This window comes from Zophobas morio, unplaced genomic scaffold, assembly GCF_036711695.1.
Source record: "Zophobas morio isolate AGI-343-1 ecotype UQ-CSIRO unplaced genomic scaffold, CSIRO_AGI_Zmor_V1 ptg000058l, whole genome shotgun sequence".
NCBI classification, from domain to species: Eukaryota; Metazoa; Arthropoda; class Insecta; order Coleoptera; family Tenebrionidae; genus Zophobas; species Zophobas morio.
The window spans coordinates 7,487,442-7,509,045 of NW_026972163.1; the positions used below are offsets into that span (position 1 = coordinate 7,487,442).

Here is a 21,604-nt window from a genome sequence, read left to right on the forward strand (position 1 = left end):
ACGCTGCTGACGGAAAGTGGTGGGAGGCGCCTGGCCTAAAACTGCATCTCCTTAGTGATAAGATCGAGTATTGTGGCTGTCCGAGTGTGGAGTTTTTGACGTTTCTCCGGAGGGAGAGCAATTGTCATGGTTTTACTGTTGAATAAAAACCCTAAGTACTGACGTGTCTGTGAGGGGTGTAGCTGACTCTTTTGATTCATTGATTATGAATTCCAAGGATTGTAGGACGTGAACGGTTTTTCCCGTTCCCCGTAGGCAACCGGAATATGAGTTGCCGAGTATGAAAAAATCGTCTAAATATTTGACGCATAAAATACCTTGAGAATGCAAATAAGTGGAAACACACCTCGTAATTTTGCTAAATACATACGGAGCTACCACTAACCCGAAAGGCAGCGCTGTAAATTCGTACAGGTTTTGTTCAAATTCAAATCTCAAATATTTCCGATGACTTGGGTGAATTGGGATGAATAAATACGCATCGGTAAGATCGAGAGACGTCACATACATGTTAGGCTGTAAAAGTCGTGTGACGGTACGACAATTATAATTATAATTATTATCATCCATTTTAAAGTGAGGTGTCAAAATAAATTGGTTTAAGCGTTTTAAATTAAAGATGAACCTGTAGGACAGATTCGATTTTTGGCGAAGAAAATATGGAGACAAGAATTGACCTTTGGCAGGTGTTGCTATCTCGATTGCTCCGGTGTTTAATAATTGGGATACGACCTCGGCCAAAGCTGTGTTTTGAGTGCGTGGTAGCTTTCGCGTAGGCGGTGCTACTTGATATCGAGTGGCTTGGAATGGGATTTTATAGCCCTTACTCCAGTTAAAGATGTTTGTATTTGTGGTGATCTTTCACCAGACTAAGACTTAATTGGCCAGCATAATGGTGTTTTACCTCAGTTAACGGGGTTGATGGCGATTGTATTTCGTGTGGCTGGATGCTGGGAGTTGCCCTCGGTATGATCTCGTCTCCCCCTGGCGGCGAGTCGGGCCTGCCCGGTTTAATAAATACCTATTGCCAGACGTTGACTGTGATGAACCGACTGTTGGTTTGTTCTGGTTTGACCCGGCGTCTTTTTTCCTGGGAGTCCCCGTGAGAGGGGCAGGAGGCGGGGCCTTCAGGTCGTAGCCCGACTTTTGGAGGGCTTTGGCAGTCTTTAGGCGCTTTGCAAGGACCTCGCCAAAGAGGGAGGTATCAGTCTGACTTTGTAGCAATGTTTCTTTTGCTGACTTGTTGAGATAGGGCAAGACTGTGTGTCGCCGGGATTTTGACATATGGTAAAAAAAAGTTTGTCAAATTTTTTGTTGCGTCGGATACCAATGCCAGAAGCTCTGGCTGTGAAGGGGTGGAAGTCAATAATATATTGAAGGCTTGACCCAATGGTGCCAGCCCAAGTGCGTGGTTGTCTTTTTTGACGATCAGAGCGGGTAACGCTGGCATCAGTTCCGAGTTTAAAATTGGTACCTGTAAGTTGGGGCAATTTTTTGGCAAGGAGTATTTATTCTTAAGGACCACGAACTATCCAAGCCGTTGGCTACATAAGGAGTCCAACGACTAGCGAGAGCCGTGTGCAAGGCCAACTCGGTAGTTTTTGTTTCGGAAAGGATCGGCGCCAAGTATGGTCAAGATCTCCTCCTCCAGAGCCGGGTCTTGGATCGCTAAAATGGGTGAGTCCGGTTCTAACTCCGCACGAGACGTGGGGTCCGGTTCTGGCTCCGCGCGAGACGCTGAGTCCGCTGGTTTGTCGCTCGAATGTTTGAAGCGTGTTAGCTCGCTGGTTTAATCGACGCTCGCACCTGTGTGTGGGCTGCGTGATCTGGAGCGGCTGATGGACCGACGAGGACGCCGACTTTTTGCGCGTTCTCGTACGTCTGCTGGGCTGCTCTGACGACGACACTGCCGAGTGGTTACGCAGTGCCGTACATCTGAGTGTTGGCGGTCTCCGCGATAAGAACGCCGAGTCTTTACGCGTGTCTTATCGTGGGACAGGGAGTGGTCGCGACGGCGATGTTTCCGCCTCCGCTTGCAACGGTCTTCCAACGTTCGTAATCGCCGTTCCAGCTCCCCGCGCGAAAGGCGCGCCGAGGACTCTAACGAGGCGTCCGAGGAGGTACGGCGATTGACGGCTGGCATTGTTGCCTGCAAGAGATTGCTGAAAGTCTAAAAATGTTAGAAAGATTACCTGTGCAGATGAACAGGGTGTTCTGAGCAACACAGTGAAAAGATAATTTGCTGGTTGCAGAGACTCGTGGTGTCGAGGCGGCCACAAAGGAACGAATGACGCAGCAACGGAGAACCGATGGAGCAGTACCCAGAGAAGGGGAAATAACAATCTTTAAGCTCAGTGGCGTAGAGTAGCACAAAGGGCATACTCCCAGTATCTAAAATCAAGTGATATCGAGGACTAGACGTCGTGATATAAATATAATTATTATATTATAATATAGAGGTTGTACATACAACACACTTGTTTAAATACATAAAGAATTATAACAGTAAAAATTAAAAATATTACGGATTCTTCCTGCTTTTATATTGAAATTAAAATAGTTCTACTCTCTGAGTGATGTCACTGCGCGAACTGGTCTCATTTTGAGCCCCACGAGTATCATACCTTGAGAATTATTGTATCATGTGCTCATTGTCTTGTATCGCACATACGAGACGAACCCACTCTTCTGTTCGTATCGTGTTAGTACACATTCGTGAATTGACGGATAAGCGGTTGAGCGAGTCAGTGGAGGAACTAGATTTTACTGATGTCTACTAGTTTTAATAAATTTGTCATTATGTTAGATTTTAGTGGATGTTTGCAAAGACTAGATACGCGAACGTATGGGAAGTGTCACATTTGGTTTAAAAACCAATATTTTTTGTTTTTGTTAAAATTGGTATGAAACTGAAACTCGTCAGCCACTGTACTGCGAAGCAATAAACCTCTCGCGCCTCACTCCTCTCACCGGGGAGATGTTGATCACCCTTTGAAGTATGGAAGGTATACGGCATACTCTATCTGTATTTATATTCACTATCTTTGATAAATGCCGATTGGAACGGCCATATCTTTTTAGAGGTTAATGGGGTTGGTCATTGCTTACCTTAGTCCTCTAAAACGAGGTAACGCGATCGGCAATTAGCACCACTGACCAGGGATAGATGGATGTATGCTAGTGTATCAACTTAGTTCACAACCGTAGTTCAGATTAACCTGCAATTTATAAACATCTTGTTTCTCACGTAATATCTCTAAATTTTGCTGATTAAATTGTCCGCTTTTTCTTAAATTACGTAGTCCAGTTATTTTCAGTTCCGGCATTGCTCGCTTCCGAGACGGGACTTGGTAACGAGATCCAAAGTTCTTGTGTAGTATATCCCCTTGTTTGTCTGCAGGAACGTCGGGTGCTATGCAGTGAAGGTGTTGTGAGAAATATTTGACAGATGGTGGCGCTGTAACTAGTTAATTAAATCGTAAAAAGCCCATCCCATTATCCACTTGTAGATAGTTGTTAGCTGATCCCGTACCAGCTTCAAACTGACGAGTTGCACCGTACCTGTTCACATATTCAAATAATAATAAATTTTATTTGCATATACACTGAAAAAATTGTAATTTTAATGTCAATTACTACGTTTATTATTAGTTATATAATCATAAACAATTGGTCTAACGTTGGAAAAACAATTCTAAATTGTTGACGCAAGTATATTTCACTAGGCCGGTGCTTTCCTGAACTTGGTACATCTTCTATTACTTTTTTTTGCTGGCCTTCTCAGCTTTTCGAAGAAGTTTTTCTTTTTCTTTACGGCTTCTTTCAAGCTGCTTGCGTTCTTTTTCAGATCGTACTTTAAGTTCTTTAATTTTTCGTTTTAAATAACTTTTATCATCACTTGTTATTTCCAAAATTTTAAAGTCTGCTGATGTTAACAGTAGCAGCGCATACCCATTTACTTGTAATTCTATGAATTTTGATACATGATTTTCTAATCCAAGAGTTGTTAGCCACTGACACACCTAGAACAAATAAAAACTATAAACCTTTTTTTGTTTTTAAAATGTGAAATATACATATACTGATCAGACAATACGTATATTAATAAAAACATGCTATATCTTCCCAGTGGTCCTAAGTGATAATCTGATAATAGAGCTTTTGCATGACTAAGATGGCTGCCGATTCAGTGGTACTAATTAGTGTTGGGCGATTACGAATGATATAATCGAGATATCTCGATTATACCCGAATAATCGATCATTCGATTATCGTTTAGAAATCATTCGTTTATTCGTTTCGTTTTTCGTTTCGATTGCGCACGAGTACACGAACCGATTACGATTCGAGATTTCGAAATAATTCATTCGGATTCAGGCAACTAAGGGCCGGTTTATCAATGCTCAGTTAAAAGTGTCTGTTAAGTAACTGTCAGATAAGGGTAACTAGCAGTTAACGGAGGTAAAGTGTTTATCAATGCACGATGTTTCTTCCAGTTTCGTAGCTCGAAGTTTAGCTGTTACTCTCTTAAGTTGGTAACGCTCACCCCACTGGAAATGAGTTGCGATTGGTCAGTTCAAAACTACCCCGACCTTGAAAGTTCAATCAGATTCGATCCGCATTCGGTATTCAACGATTGTATATAGCGTTTCACGTGATCAATCATGAAAAAGCAAAATTTAGCATTAGAAAAAAAGTATTGGAAATTAAAAATGAAACAAGTAGGTACACCTATAAATAAATACAGAGAGATCGAAAAAGAAATTTGTCAAAGTTGGCCATGCACGAAAAGGCGTTTGTCTTAGTTTAAAATATTTTTTTATTAATCGTCACGTTGACAAAAGTAATTTGCACTGTTATCAAACGAAATTAAAGCTTTTTTGTTATTAGAATCTTCAGAAATGGGATAAATTTTAGACAAAATTGGAAAACGGTGATTTTAATTCATTCTTATGTGTTTTAAAAGTAGGCGTCATAATTCTAATTTTAAACTGTCAATTTGACATTTAATAAAAAAAATTAAATTACCCTACCACCGTGATTACGACAAACGGCTTGTCGTGCATGGCCTACTTCGATTAATTTCTTTTTCGATCTCGCGGTATTATTAGATAGGTTTTTAATTTTTGGTACCTACATTAGACCTGGAAAATAATCAGCTAATAATAAGTGTTTTTCTCATCTTTTCTTTGTCAATTTGTTCCACAACATAAGTCCTCATCAAAATATTGTTAAATTCATAACAGATTTATTTGGATTTGTTACGTTATGTTGCCACTAACTGGTGGATAACGCTTTAACTGACAGTTTGAACTGTCAGTTAATTTATCAGGCACTTTGACCACCAGTTTTGAGCTAGCAGGTAATGATAAACAGGTTAACTCACAGACAAGCTTTAACTGCCAGTTACTTTAACTTAACTGCGCATTGATAAACCGGCCCTAACTGTAGAAAATAATCGAAATCATGAGTAAATTTCATTTGTTAGGTTGGTGGTAGTGTGTTACAAGTATGACTGAATATAACTAACTATTTACATAATATAATAATTTACAAACATATTGGGCCGTATGATTTCCCTTTCGGTTTCTAAAATTTTGATTACAGTGAGTGAGAAAAGACTACGATAAAAGCATATATCAGAGAAAAAAAAAAAAATGACGAACGTCTCTAAATATTAATTAAGGGAAAAGAATACGGACCACTGACAATGAAACTATTTTCAATCAATAAATAAATCGTAATTGAATGTTCGATTCAGATTTCGTCAAGCCACGCATGCGCACTGGACAATAATAGAATTTTCGAGTGATTATTCGATTATTTTAAACGATTATTTCAATTAATTCGATTAGTGAAATATGTCGATTATGCCCAACATTAGTACTAATGAAGTGAAAAACACGGTAATATTTGTCAACACTTAAATTTAAGTTGGCAACAATGAATCGTCTAAATTAAGAACCACATTTGATTGGTGGATTTCATGGTACCAAACTTAAAATGTGGGAAAATTATCCCAAATGATTCATTGTTGCCAACCTAAATTTGAGTGCGGACAAATAGTACCACTGAATCGGCGGCCATCTTAGTCATGCAAAAGGTCTATTGTCATTTAATTTCTCTGAAATAAATTATACTGCACATGCGGTCGTCCTGAGCATGGACGAATGATTATATTCTTTCCTCCATGGTCCTGATAGTAAAATTTAACATAATATACAGTGCTGGACAAAAAGAAACCCGGACATTTGAATTTTTTGTGATTACCTGCAATTGTTAGAGATATGCCGGTTGAACTTTTGTAGAAAATGTTCCAAAAAGCAAATAATTAATGTATTCATTAACAGAAAACCTAACTTTATTTTAAAACATGTGGAAATTATGGAGGTAAGATGACAGGTGAGAGCATTTCTCATTTAACCAATCCCCAGTAGCAAGCAATATTTTTCTAATATTTATACAAGATTGATATAATATTAAATGTTGACTAGATATTACAAATATTTATATAATATTAATTTTATATTTATAAATTTATGTATGAATTTCAACATATATTACATATTTATGAAATGTCTTTTTATCAAGATACCGAACAACAAAAATGAAAAAAAAAAGTACCATGTTGGGACAACTTGTAGGTAATTTATTTCATAGGGTTTTTATTGGAGCAATATTAAAAATTGATTTGAAAAAATACCAGCTATTGTGAAATTGACACTATTCGAAATCTCGCTTTGCACACTATTAATTGCTCATTAAAAAGTTATATTTTTTTATTTTTGCGAACAAAAAATAACAAGTTTATTCATCATTTTTATAAAACGTACTTAAATTTCCGTTTCACCTACAGATATGCTTGCTCTGCTGGAACGCGTTTGTGCAATGTGCAACATATACGTATTTTCTGTTATTGTTGCTGGTTGAAAAAGTATTTTGTGTAAGTTCACGGTGTTTGTCCTATTGTGAATTGTGATTATCGGTACTGCAATAAATTCAGAATAGTGTAGTAGTAGTACCGTTTTGTCAAGAAAACAGTACTAAACCTACATAACCTCACTTCTACATGCAATGCAGAAAATGCAATTTCTCAACACGTAGTATATTTAAGAGGTTTAATATTTCTGAATATAAGCATATTATGAATGTAGAGACAAAATGATGAATGTCCGGGAGCAACCAAAAAAAAAGACGAAATTGAGTTAGAAATTGCGGGAGATACGTAGAAATTGGATGAATTGGTAAGCATTTATTATTATTATTATTAACTCCTAGTATTTATAAACTAGTTTCAGACTGATAATAATGTTTATTTGTCAGGAAGAGAAGACGTAAAAAAACATGTATGCAATTTTGAAGAAATTATTAATAATGAACCAAATTGTTTTCAAGTTTTCAGGGCAAGGAAAAAAATAAGCTCTCTTTTAGTGAACTCACAATTAACAAGGCTACAGTATGTAAAGTTATGTGATTTCTTAAAAATTACGAACTTTGTAAGTTAATTTAATTGTAGGTACCACACGGAAACGTCACAAAAATGCCACAACTACTGAAATTTAAAAAATTTTAGGACCGCATTAAGCGCAGACAAAAGCAAGAATGAATTCTCATCGAAAAAACATGAGGTATGATTTTTTTAATTTTAATTAATTATATCGCTTTTCAATGAATTGGTTATAGAGCAAATAATTATTAAATAAATATTTCTGTATAACAATTGAAATGTAGCAGAACATTGTTAATTCCATTGACAATGTATTTTTATTTCATTGTAAGTTGACAGTGTATTTTTATGTTTAAAAAATTTATATTGTGTTTCACATTAGGTGATTTTTTTAAATTTATGCTCTGGTTGCCCATGAAGCTTATGTCAGCAGTTTCAGTTTCACTGCTGACATAAGTGTCATGAGTAACTACAGCAGAAATTAAAAAAAAAATCACCTGGTACAAATTTTCAACCTAGGACAAATAATTTTTAAATGTATAAATATTGCCGCAACGTTTCAAATACACTGTTATTTCCAGTGACAATGTATTTTTGTGTTTAATAAATTTTATATTGTATTCCATACAAGTTTTTTTTTTATATCCATACCCCCTTTCATATGAAGAACATTTATTAAATGTTCTGAACTAAATAAGTATTAAACATTGAAAATAAATATATATTCAATATTTAAAACCAATATTGATTTTCTAAAAAAAAATCTGTCGTTACCCATATTATTTAAATGTTAGAACTTCAATATTTATTACATATAAAATGTTACTGGGGATGGTAAAGAAACGCCGGCAAGAGCCAATTATGACCCTTTCTGTACTACATGGGGAGCGGTTGGTTATCACAAACTGATTACAAAGCTAGACACGACAACGCAACCAAAATCGTTCACAAAGTCTTAGCAACAAATCTAAACTTAATCCAAGATACAACACCCTATGACACATTCCATCTCCATTTACTGAAAACACCGAATAGATCAGATATACTTCTAAAAAGGAAACACACCCCTGAAGCCATTCTCATTGATATTGCTGTTCCTAACATGCACAACATAATACAAACATACCCCACCAAAATTTCAAAATATCGACAATTACCCATAGAAATGAAGGCAATGCTAAATCTTGAGAAAATTTCAATTCTGCCTTTAGTTAACTTCAATGTAGGTGTTATACTAAATAGTTTAATTGAGTATTTCAATTTTTTACAATCAATAATTGTCAAAATGCAAAACGCTGTTTTGTTAGGAACATGTCATATTGTTCGTAAGTTTCTCGAACAGTTTGATCATGTCAGTCAGAATAGGTTAGCACCTATTTTATACCCTACGCGGATGAATGATCTGTAGTTACACTAGGTTCTTGGGGATGGGGTAGGATTAGAAAATAGCAGACGAATTTGTATGCTGTATTGTTAGGATTTCGAAAGTTTTTTCATTAATCTAATCAATGCATATCATTACTTATTATTAGTCTTAGTACCCGCAATGATAGAAATCTTGCCTGAATGCCGGTCATTTCCGGGTCCGTGGTGGTTCCTAATAATAATTCGTCATGAAATATCTTCGTGACTGGTTCACAGACGACAAGAACTTCACTATTCTTATTAATGTTCATGGAACTGACATTTATGCATTCCTCGAACTTTCACATTCTGGCAAGCGATCAGCCTGATAAGCTTCGATTTTTTTATTTACTACTAGTCCAGAATCAACTGAATATGGACACGTCAGAATGTAGGAAATCATACATGACAGCGATTTTATAATTTAAAAGATTTTATTAATTCCTCAATGCTATAAAAGCAATGAAGTTGTAGATAGCGTTTTAATTCTAGTTTAAAATTTCTGATAGGTAATATTTTAATTTTGTCAGGTAGAATATTATATAATTTTATTGCCATCAGTTTTACAGAACTCTGTGTCTTTGTTAACCTACAATATGGAACTAATAATTTATTTGCGTTTCTGGTGGAGCAGACATCATGAGATGAGCAAATTTGGAAATTCATGGGAATGTAGATGCGCATGTAATAAAATTTAAGTTAAATTTTAATAAGTATATGCAGGGCAGTTTGAATTTTTTGAAAAGCGGCCTACATGAGGCCATTTGCGAAGTCTCTATCGCCAATATGCGAACTGCTCTTTTTTGAGCTCTAAAGATCCTTATGGCATAACCAGAATTTCCCCATAAGATTGTCCTATAAGAGAGAAGCGAATGGAAATTAGAATGATAAAATGTTTCTGCAAAGGAATTGGAACAAAACATGACGAGTTTCTTCAACTGAAAAAGTACAGGATTAAGTTTAGCCGCTAAATGGTCGATGTGACTATGCCAAGTACGTTTCCCGTCCAAAACAAAACCAAGTAGCGTAACACAATTTGGATGATCAGAGGAAGTATGCTCTGTTGCTAAAGAAAATATTATGTTTTGATTTTTCTCCTCGTTCATGGTAAGTTGATTTAACGTAAACGATTCAATACCACGCTGATTCAGGATAAATTCATTCCCAATAAAGTCATCTTTAAGTCAAAATTTCTAACGATCCGAAAAAGTTTTGGTCCTATATACAAAATAAGAGAGGCCGCTCGAGGATCACAAGTTCTATGAAGTGCAAAAACTCCGAATTGACCTCACCAGTTGATATCGTCAATGGCTTTAGCACCTTCTTCAGCAGCGTATACATCGCATCAAATCCCAATAGTCCATTTCAATTCGCCGGTCAAGAAATTTCGAATTTAATTGTAGCAGTCTCACATATATCTGAATACGAAATTCTCCATGTTTTAAAAACTTTTAAAGATTCTTTCACGTCCGGTACTGATATGATACACCAAGTTTCCTGCTAAAAGATTGTGCCTACGGTTTTCGCCAAACCTCTATTTTATATCTTCAATCTAATATTGACTTCATCTGCTTTTTCTAATGTCTGGAAATGTGGCATCAATTACACCAATTTTTAAGAAGGGAGATATAACATGTATAGAAAATTATAGACCTATCTGCTTAGTGCTTATTGTGCAACTTTGCCAAAGTTTTTGAGTCCGTTTTATACAAAAGAATTTATTCAGGCATAAAATGTTACATAACTCCTCTTCAGCATGGCTTTGTCGAAAAAAGATCTACGGTCACCAACTTGGCTTCTTTTAGCCAATATGCATCCGAGGCAATTGACAATAAAAATCAAACTGATGTCGTCTATACCGATTTTAGTAAAGCCTTTGATCAGATTAATCACTATATCTTATTAAAAAAACTTGAATGCTTTGGCTTTACTAAACCCGTACTACCTTTAATGGAATCGTACCTTATTGGAAGAAATTTGAGTGTTAAATACAATAATTTCGTATCTATTTGCAGACGATTTGAAACTTTTCCTCGAAGTAAAATCGCTAAGTGATTGCGTAAAACTGCAAAATGATGTAAATATTCTCTCCAACTGGAGTTACAACAACCGGCCGTGTCTAAATAAAGAAAAATGTTACATTGTTACTTACTCCAGAAAAGAAATTAACATTATTTACAATTATAGTATAGAAGGCAAACACTTAATTCGATTAGATCGCTTTAAAGACTTTGGTGTAATTTTGGACAATAAGTTTTATTTTACATATCATATATCGAACTGTATTTCAAAATGTCATAAAATGTATGGTTTTATTTTCCGAAACTGTCGTGATTTTACGAACGCAAGTTCACTGATTCTGTTATTTAATTCACTTATTAGGTCTCGACTAGAATATGGTGCATTAATCTAGTTTCCTATTTATGGTGTTCACATACAACAAATTGAAGCTGTTAAGAGGAAATTTTTAAAGTTCGTCTGTTATTTAATCGAGAATACTTATCCACCTAGAGGTTGTGATCATCCTACTTTATTACGTAGATTCAATTGTAATTTGTTAAATACTAATAAGGCGCGTAATATTGATAATAAAATTTTTCTATAATGTACTTAATAACCGTATTGACTGTCCATATTTGCTAAACAAAATTTGTTTCTTAATACCACGCATAAACTCTAGGCATGCGTTAACGCCTTACTGCAGAACAAATACTTTAAGCAAATCGCCGTTAATCTTAATGTGCAATCACTTTAATTTAATCAGTAAAGCATGCAATGTAAATTTTGATTATCTAAACCATATATGTAGAATATTGCTAGATAGGTTAGAAAATTAAGCAGTTAAGAAATGGAGTTATATAATGTTTGTTTATTTTTAAATCATTTTCTTTGATTTCTTCTTTTTTGCTGTACTAATGCTTAGGGAATAGGTTTATTTATTGTTTTTTATTTAAATGTTTCCTGTACCTGGGTGTTTCTACCCGTTGGAAATAAACACATTATTAGAGAGCAGATTTTATGAAATTTGCATATCCGTTATTTTTTGCATATAAGTCTTGATATTTAATATGTGCACGAATCATGCTAATTAGAAATGAATATAGCAATAAAAAAATTGCATATTTGCATATATTCTGCTGCATATTTCACGTAACGGGTGCATATTTTGGATTTTTATTAATTTTTGTGATAATTTCAAAAAAATAATTGTCATTCTATCGGCATTTATCTAGAAAGACGAAATTTCATGAATCGTGTTGCAAATATTGTCCTGAGCTTCAAATAACTAAGAAAGGTTTGGATGTTATGGTAGTTTGGAGAAACCACTGGGTGTTAAGCCATTCCTCCAGGTAAATTCGGGCCTTAATTACTTTTGGAAATACCGTTCATTCCCAATATTTTCGTTCGTTACTTAAGTGTAATAATACTATATGTTTTATGGTGGTCGAAGGGACGTTATCCTGTTATTTTTCAGCGTGAGTTTGCATTGAAACCATTTAAAGCGATATAGGTGTGTCAATAAGACGAAGATAGCTCAAATTAATTTATGGATTAAACCTTTTCTTGAACTTATTCTTCAAGAAGGCACTGTGTTTACCTGTTACTGAAAAACAGCTCAATCAGTATAAAAACCAGATTATTATTCAGTGTAATAAAGATAGTTTGCAACCCAAAGTAAATACCTTTAAAATTTTTGATAAGATCAGACTAATCATTTCTATTCCCGTCTCAAATTTTGAAAATAGTCTAATTTCCGTGATTAAACAGTACATCGATCCAAAACAAACTTATTGTTTATATTTTAAAAATACAAATATCGCTACTACTTTCATAAACATGGTTCAAAGTTTTTTTAAAAATTCATCCTTTCAGTTTATAAAAACAAATTTGATTTTACAAGACGTTTTAGACCCAGAAGAACAACATTTAAAACTACAATATTTTCACGAAGGCAAAACATGTCATAAAGGTATAAACGAAATGAAGGCTTCTTTAAGTAAGAACTATTATTGGACCGACATGATTAAGGATATATGTAACTAATTATGTGAATGATTGCAAAATTTGTCAGGTTGCCAAATACGATAGAGATCCACCAGTGTTAAAATTTAATCTGACCCCTACCGCTTCAAAACCATTTGAACATGTACATATAGATACATTCAAAATTTTAAATCACACCTATTTGACAATTTTGGACTCTTTTTCTCGATACGGTCAAGCATATCCCATCAAGTCTTTAAATCCAACAAATATAATCGATGGTTTACTTATTTTCATTTCACATCACGGTTTGCCTTTAAAAATTACGACAGACTGTGGTGGCGAATTCAAAAATAACGTGTTAAGTGCTTTTTGTAAGCTTCATAAGATTGAACTACATTATACCACACCAAAAAATTCTAACAGTAATTCACCTGTAGAACGTTTCCATTCTACTTTAGCTGAAGAGATTAGGTGCCTTAAACTGTCAAAACCCAAAGAAAATGCCGATACCTTAATCAACTATAGCATAATCGGTTACAATAAAGTTCATTCTGTTACTGGGTATACCTACACCTTTTGAAATTATAAAAGGTCACATCAATTCTAGCGATCCCTTTGATTTGACCGATAATAAAATAATCTCCAACTATATTCAAAACCATAAAGAAAATGTAAAATCATTATATGCCGATATACAGCAAACATTTTTAGAACAAAAAGAATAGGTACGTTATTAACAAACTAAACGCCCAAAGAAAAGATAAAACCAGATACTTCCGGTTTTGTGAAAACAAAAAAAAAAACGAGATAAAGCTAAACCTAAATTTAAGGAAATTAAAATATTAAGTGATGAAAACACACCTTTATCCATTATATCAAAATTAAACCACTAATTAACCTCTTAGATAATAGCATCAGTTATTTTAACCTTATTAATAATACAATCACTAACTCATCATCATCATCCAAGAGACCACTAACCTTTTATAAAACAACATTAAAAGAATCATTAACACATTCTCATTACTTGATCCTAGAAGCACAAAATAGAATAAATAATCTTGTTCCTCATGTTCGAATAAATTTTTGTTCGGAACTTTAGATTCTGATGATGCAGAACGGTACGACAAAGCTCTTCAAATATTATCAGATAACCAACAATCTACTTCTAAACAAGTTCAGCTGCAAGTTTCTTTGACTCAACGATTAATTGAAAATTATAATAATACGATTACAACTCTCAACAAAAACCAAAAGTTGATGGAGAAAAAACTAAATTTGTTCCAAGATAGTATTTATAAAACATTGGACGATTATATTAAAACACAAACTGTTCTAAATCAGATTTATCTGAACTGTCAGAGCTTGATAAGATTTCTTGATAATATAGAGGATGTTATAACGTTTGCAAAATTAAATACCTTACATTATTCCGTTATTTCTCTTACTGATTTAAATCAGGTTCTCAAAACTTTAGGCAAGTTATATACAAACAAACAAAAATTCCCCAGTTTAAAAGTATTTTTTCCTATTATCGAATAGCAGATTCAAAAGTTTCTTTTAGCAATGATAAAATCCTTTTCGCTATACAAATGCCCATTTTCAACTCAAAAAATTTTGAATTCTATCATTTATATCCAATACCACAAAAAAAAACCTAACAATTATTACAATTATTCCACCTAAACCCTTCCTTATTCTCGGATCTCACCGTGATCAATACGAAGACCAAGAATGTCACATAACCGAAGATATCCGTATCTGCGTCGACAAACTTATTCTAAATCAAGAAACGACTGTGTTATCTCCTGCATACAAAACACCAATGTTCAGAACTGTCGAGCTACCTCAGTCCACTTCAGCAATCCAATTGTTACACAAATGAGCGACAATTATGCTTTGATCATTCCATCGACCAAAGCTTTGCGCATAAAGAAGACTTGTGAACATCCAGGATACCTGCTTATAGATAAACCGAGTCTGATTGAAATTTCTCAACATTATGATATATCTGGTGATAGTTTCAGATTTAGCAACAAAGATGACTTCATAATTGGGCATTCCTTCCTCACGAAATACCCCTGGGAGGTGCAAATTAACCTCCTGAACATAGTGATCACATCCACTTGGACAACATCAACCTCGATAAGATCTTTAAAATACAAGCCGAAGCGAGCCATCTTCATCCAACACCACCGGTCCACTATCAAGCGCATTGATAACTCTGGCACTTCTGATTTTTGGCTGGGTTATTTACACCTATAGAGACCATTTCAGATGTCTGAAGAAATTTCCACGACCTGAACGGGAAAACAGCGCAAAAAATAAAACATGTGTCTTATTTTCCGACCTAACGGGGGAGGAGTTACATTAATGAGTGGAATTTGGACTTATATTGTTTGTCCACTCATATTTACTTTGTTTTATTAGAGCTGTGGTTTCTCACGCTCAATTATCTTTATTTACCATTATTATCATTAGTATATAACCACAAAATTCATTATAATATTTTAGTCTTAAGTCTGGGTTAAAATTGTAATTATTAGGAAATAAAATTCTTTGTTGAATATTCCTTTTTTAATTACATAACTAGCTCCCATAGAGTTATTTTTATAGGGAATATGTTGTGCAAAGATTATCATTAGTTGGTCGTAGAAGACATTGACCATGTCATTGCTGTCCAAAACCGTATGTAAGTAAAAAGTCCCAATCTACCTTCAATAAAACAGCATAAAGACCCACCAAGTTGGATTTTTAAAGTTAAACTCTTTTAGGTTTGTGGCGCAGGATTTTATAGTTTTTGATCTTTCAAAACTAATTCCAATTTCTAACGCAGGGTGATGTTTGTCCTCCGGTAAGATTATTTCATTAGCTTTGCAAACTGAAGGAAATTTATTACTAAACACCAAGTCGAGAAGTCTACCCATTGAATTTGTAATACAATTAAATTGTTTTAATTCAAAATAGTTAATCAAGTTATTAATAATATCAAACTTTGCGGAGTGTGTATTACATTCTTCACAATTAAGAAATTCCGAGATATTAAAGTCACCAATAACTATAAGATCAGACCCATATATGCAATTCAATGACATGAGTATATCAGAGAACACAGCAAAATCATCACAGGTACTATTCGGTGGTGTATACACAGTGAGTATATATATAATTCGATGTTCAAAAAATACCTTAACAAGAAGTAAATCAATATGAGGAATATCACCGAGATTATCAGTAATTAAATCTAGTTCAATTTTTATGCCCGTTAATATTTTTGATCTTAATGCTAGTAAACACCACCACCTCTTTTCCCAGTTGAACGATCACTTCGGAAGAAGAATTAGATAGATCAAAAAGTTCACCATTCATTATACATATTGTCATTAAGCCATGTTTCAGACAAGGCTAATATATCATAAAAGATAGATTGAGATGCTAGCAAGATTTGACTGGTTTTGGTACCAAGTCTACGTACATTCTGATAATAATCATAATAGAGCATTTTCTAACACAAGGTAAATTATTAGTATTACAACGAGTTGATTGCTATTGCGAATTTAAAATAATGTTTTTGAAGTTGTCTACATGGGTTTTATACACAACACATTTCTTAATTTCCCAAGTCGCATGATTTGAGTCTACATTGGAACTAGTTTGTTTTAATTGACTGCAGTGAACACAATTAAGCATCTCTGATTGACAGTCTTGCAGCTTATGTTTTTCAGAACATCTAGGACATGTGGGTATTTTTTCTTTGCACTTGTCGGCAAAGTGATGGAAACCACAACAATTGTAACACCGACGCACATCTATACCATCCCAAATTTTGTAATATTTATATCCAATCAGCACTTTTTGCGTTTTCAACAATTTATTATAGGAGTCTAAGTCAGTTTGAACAACAGCCTGATGAGATCTTGCAAAATTTGCAAGATCTCATCTCGTATTTTGTTTCGCCATGTTGCGTGGAATAACCACCATTATTGATTTATTTTTTAAGTCTTGTTGTCACAATTTGTGAAATTGTAGCCAATATTCATATCGCCATTACGCCATTGTTAAATATTACAACCATTTGCACATTTAGTAATACCGCTGTGTTCTTTGAGTTAATTACTAGTTGAACCATCTATAATTAATTTCCATAATTCATGAAAACAAAATTAAACGTAATGATAGTTTGTATCTACATTGATTTTGCATTTAACTGTCCTTCATTCTGTTTCTAATAAAAGCGTTGTAAGGTACATTAAAATTCGTTATTGAGTTTACGTGGCCTCAGTCCTACTAAATTCTCTTACAGTTTTAAGACTGAGTGGCGCTCTATTTTCCGACATAAGTATTTCACAAAATATCGACAAGAAGGTTGAAATTATACCAAGGTAAGTGAGAAAATAAAAAGAACCCGCTCTCTGCATACTGAGAACCGGCACAGGCGACAACCCCAAGTTGTTAGAAAAATAAGAATAGTACCAAATTTTAAGTAAACATCACCATAAAAATATTTTTCTCATACAAACTTAGCTACTCCCTTTTTTACCTTCTTAGGGGTTGAATCTCGGAAAATGTTTAAATACGTGTTTCATTATTTGTGTCGAAGAGCATTAATACCAAGTTTCACGTAAAAATGTAAATATACCATAGAAATATTGTTCCTATTCAAACTTAGCTGCCTAAATTTAGACACCACTTTTCACCCCCTTAGGGGTCGAATCTCCGAAAATGCTTAAATACGTATTTCCTTATTTGTACTGAAGAGAATTAAAATGTACCAGGTTTCACGTAACGATGTAAATTTACAGCAGACATATTGGTCCTATACAAATTTTATCACCCCTTTTTAACCCCCTTAGGGGATGAATTTCGAGAAATCCCTTCTTAAACGATACCTCCAGTATAAAATGAACATTCTCTCCAAATTTCAACTTTCTAGCATTAGCGGTTTGAGCTGGGCGTTGATAGGTCAGTCGGGACATTGCCTTTTATACCTGGTGTCTGGAAAATGGCGGATTAACTCCCCGCTACGCTCTTAACAATCAGCTGGTGAGTCTAGGAAAAATAGTAAAAAAAAATCCTTCTCACATTTTGGGTGAGTTATAATGATTTTAAAATTGCTTCTTTTGCTACGTTTAACAACTAAACCACTCATTCATTATCGGAATAGTAGTAAAACTTTTAGTTAATATTATTCTCGCCCATGACCATGTTTAATTACCATTTCAGTTAGAATGCACAAAGATATGGCTCTGTTGTTTTTGTAATAATTTGATAAATTTCCATTTGACAACAATGTTTGCCTGATATAAAGCGAAGGTGGATTTCAGTCAGCATCGTTACTAGGAAACCAGAGAGTAAGCCGGAGGTATTCACGCATTAGGTGTGTACAGTGTTGCCAATTTTACTTTTATAAAATCACGTTTTTTTCGTTATCTGCATTATAAAGAATTTTTTCTACTCCTATATATGAAAGTAGACTTTTTCCCATCGTTTACCCTTAACGAAAACATCATTTTCACTTCTAGAAGTGAAAATACTTATTCATTCTAGAAGCGAAAGTAACCATGGACTGCTATGTGAAAAGTGAAAATTTAAAGTTTAAATCCACTGAAAATTTAAGTATCTTTTTTTTAATTTGATCAACTGATTGAAACTAAATTGATTAAAACTGATTAATAAATTTGAATAAAAATTAAACAAAAATGTTTGACGCAGAAAGATCTGCATACGTCTAAGCAACCAGTAGCGCTAGTCAAGTAGTCATTATTATTATTATTATTATTATTATTATTGGTTATGTTGGCCAACAGGTGTGAACCCAATTACAGACCAACAATAAAATTGCAAACATAATCAACAGCTAATTAATTACTGCTTTACTCAGATAAGAATAGTTAAGCAATTCAAACGCAGGTATAATATTAAATTTATCTATTGTATGCAGAAAAACAAAGGGACAGGTAGAAAGAGAAATGGGAGAGCCAGAAAGAGGAGAAATATTATTATTTTTATCTAAATATATCAAAGGAATTCTGAAGTAGGTTATATTGATTACACATCTCATAAATAGGAGAGTATTTTTCTATATTAAGACGAGGTGTTCGCAGATAAAAACAGGGGTGAGAACGAGCAGACGATCTAGGAACGAAGAACGATAATTTGCTGAGAAGATCAGAACAGTCAATATCAAAATTTATTAACTTTTTAAGAAAGATTAACAAAGCCTTTATTCGTCTTGTATTCAGATCCTCCAACTCAAATCTTGAAAGAAGTGCCGAATGAGGAGATCCTCTGGCTGGGTAAACACCATCCTCCCTATATGCCAAGTATTTTAGAAAACGACGCTGAACTTTTTCCACTGCCTGGATATGACATTGTGTAAACGGTGACCATACTATACTAGCATACTCCAGCTTCGATCGAACATAAGCAAAATATAAAACTCGCATGCAACCAATGTCCTTAAAATTCCTGCTGCATCTAATAATAAAGCCTAGTGACTTTAGGGCTTTTGAACACATGTTGCTAATATGATTCTCAAATGTCAATTTGGAATTAAAGAAGACTCCTAAATCATAATGTGTCTCCACTCTGGTTATAAGTGAATTGCTTAAGCTATAATTAAACATTATTTGCATGCTTTTATTAGTGATGGACAAGATTTTGCATTTACTGTAATTTACAGGAAGGAAATGGGAAGAACTATAGCTTAGAAAAATATCAAGATCATTCTGCAAAATAATACAATCTTCAACTGATGTAATTTGTCTGTAAATTTTTAAGTCATCAGCATAAATTAAAACATTTGACTTAATGTTCTTAACGATATCATTGATGTATATGACAAACAACAGAGGTCCCAATACTGAGCCTTGAGGCACACCAGAGGGTACAACAGTAATTATCGACTCATGACCTTGATATTTGACACGCTGTAATCTACTACACAAATAAGAACCAATTAGCTTAATGAGAGAATCAGAAAAGCCAAAGTTACACAATTTTGCTAACAGGATATTATGATTAAGTTTGTCAAAAGCTTTAGAATAATCGGTGTAAACTACATCAACCTGAAGTTTTGCATCAAGTTGGTCAGCTGCAAACTGCGTAAAAGCACACAAATTTGTAACAGTAGACCGGCCAATGACAAATCCATGCTGAGAATCACTAATTAAACTGCGAATATTGAAAAAGAAAGATTTATGCAACACCGTTTCAAAGATCTTGGCGAAGTTACATATCAAAGATATAGGTCTGTAATTTTCCACAGCAGTTCGTTCGCCACATTTAAATACGGGAGAAATTATGGACAATTTCCATACATCAGGGAAAGTTGTTTATTCTACGTGATTGTTTTATTTCGTAATGACATATTAGGTTTCAAATTGTGTTCCTAATTTATTGAAAAAGAAAAGCCATGTCTGATTCAGAAGAATCGCGTAGTTCCACACCACCTTGTGTGATACAAGCAGCAACGTCCGCTTCAAATGATATCTTACCACAAAAATCCCAACAGAGATATCAGTTTGTATACGAAAAATTTATAACTTGGCGGAAGGACAACCGAGTGACATCTTTTTCCGAAAATGTCTTGATGGCTTATTTCGATACATTGTCAAACAGTCTGAAGCCCTCCACATTATGGAGCATGTATTCCATGCTACGAAGTGTAATAAGTCTGAAACATGATATTGATATTTCTAAATACCTCAAATTAAAAACTTTTCTAAAAAGGAAGTCGACGGGTTTCAAATCTAAAAAGGCAAAAGTATTGAATTCGGAACAAATTCAGTTGTTTATCGATAAAGCAAATGATGAAAAATTCTTGTTCACGAAGGTAAGTTGAGTTGAGGTTGTGTTTTATAATGTTTCATACTAGACTATTTGAAGGTTGCTCTAATATTTGTGATCTGTGGGGCCTGTCGTTCACATGAATTAAAAGATTTAGAAATTCAAGATGTTCAAGATTTAGGAAGCGCTTTATTTGTGACTGTTCCAAAGACAAAAACAAATTTACCTCGTTCATTTACAATTGTTAATACCCATTATAAAATCTGCAAGAGATACATCAATCTTCGTCCACAAGGAATAGACAATACGACTCGTAGATTTTTTTTGAATTACCAACACAACAAGTGCACCCGACAAGTTATTGGAATTAATAAGTTTGCATCTGTTCCAAAAGAAATTGCTAAATTCCTCAAATTACCAGATTCACAGTTATATACTGGCCATTCTCTAAGGAGATCTTCCACGACACTTCTTGCAAACACGGGTGCTAACATGACTGAAATAAACCAGCACGGCGGATGGAAATCGAGTTCTGTAGCTGAACAATACATCGAAGATTCGATTACTAACAAAATTAATAGAGGGAAAAAAATTTTTGATTCATTACAGATTAGCAAAGAAAATATCGGAAGTTTACCACCTATTGAGGGTTCGTTGTCACCTAAGGAGACAGAAATAACAGAAGCAGAGGTTCCTCCTGCATCACATGCACTTGAAGACAATGTGCCTTCATCAATATAATTAATAAAAAAGAAAATAATGCTAAAGCAGCAGGTGTTGTACATAATTATTATAACTGTAATTTTCAATATATTACAAAATAAAATTTCCTGAAATTTATATGTAGCTAGGTATGTTTTTTGTCGTAGAAAAAATAGCATTTGCGACTCGAACTGAAAGTCAATTTTTTCGTTCGTTGAGTGTGTTACACTCGTCGCTGGGCGACTCGTGAAACAATACTCAACTCACGAAAAAAGT

General features: G+C 34.3%; 1 protein-coding gene and 1 long non-coding RNA gene across 4 annotated transcripts in view; one reads left to right on the forward strand and one right to left on the reverse strand.

Moving 5' to 3' along the window:
* Positions 1-3,620: 3,620 nt before the first annotated feature.
* The window catches only part of LOC135143098 (uncharacterized protein), a 342,333-nt gene continuing 324,349 nt past the window's right edge, over positions 3,621-21,604 (reverse strand). For 2 of the 3 annotated variants that reach the window (XM_064074952.1, XM_064074959.1), the window contains exon 12: positions 3,621-4,022. In XM_064074952.1, coding sequence (XP_063931022.1) covers positions 3,759-4,022 — 264 coding nt within the window. In that variant the 3' untranslated portion in view covers positions 3,621-3,758. The remainder of the gene's footprint in view (positions 4,023-21,604) is intronic. The other variant, XM_064074954.1, reaches the window with a different exon arrangement.
* LOC135143114 (uncharacterized) lies at positions 7,050-7,607 on the forward strand. The gene is made up of 2 exons (XR_010282684.1): positions 7,050-7,244; positions 7,293-7,607. It is a non-coding gene; the product is annotated as an uncharacterized LOC135143114 (long non-coding RNA).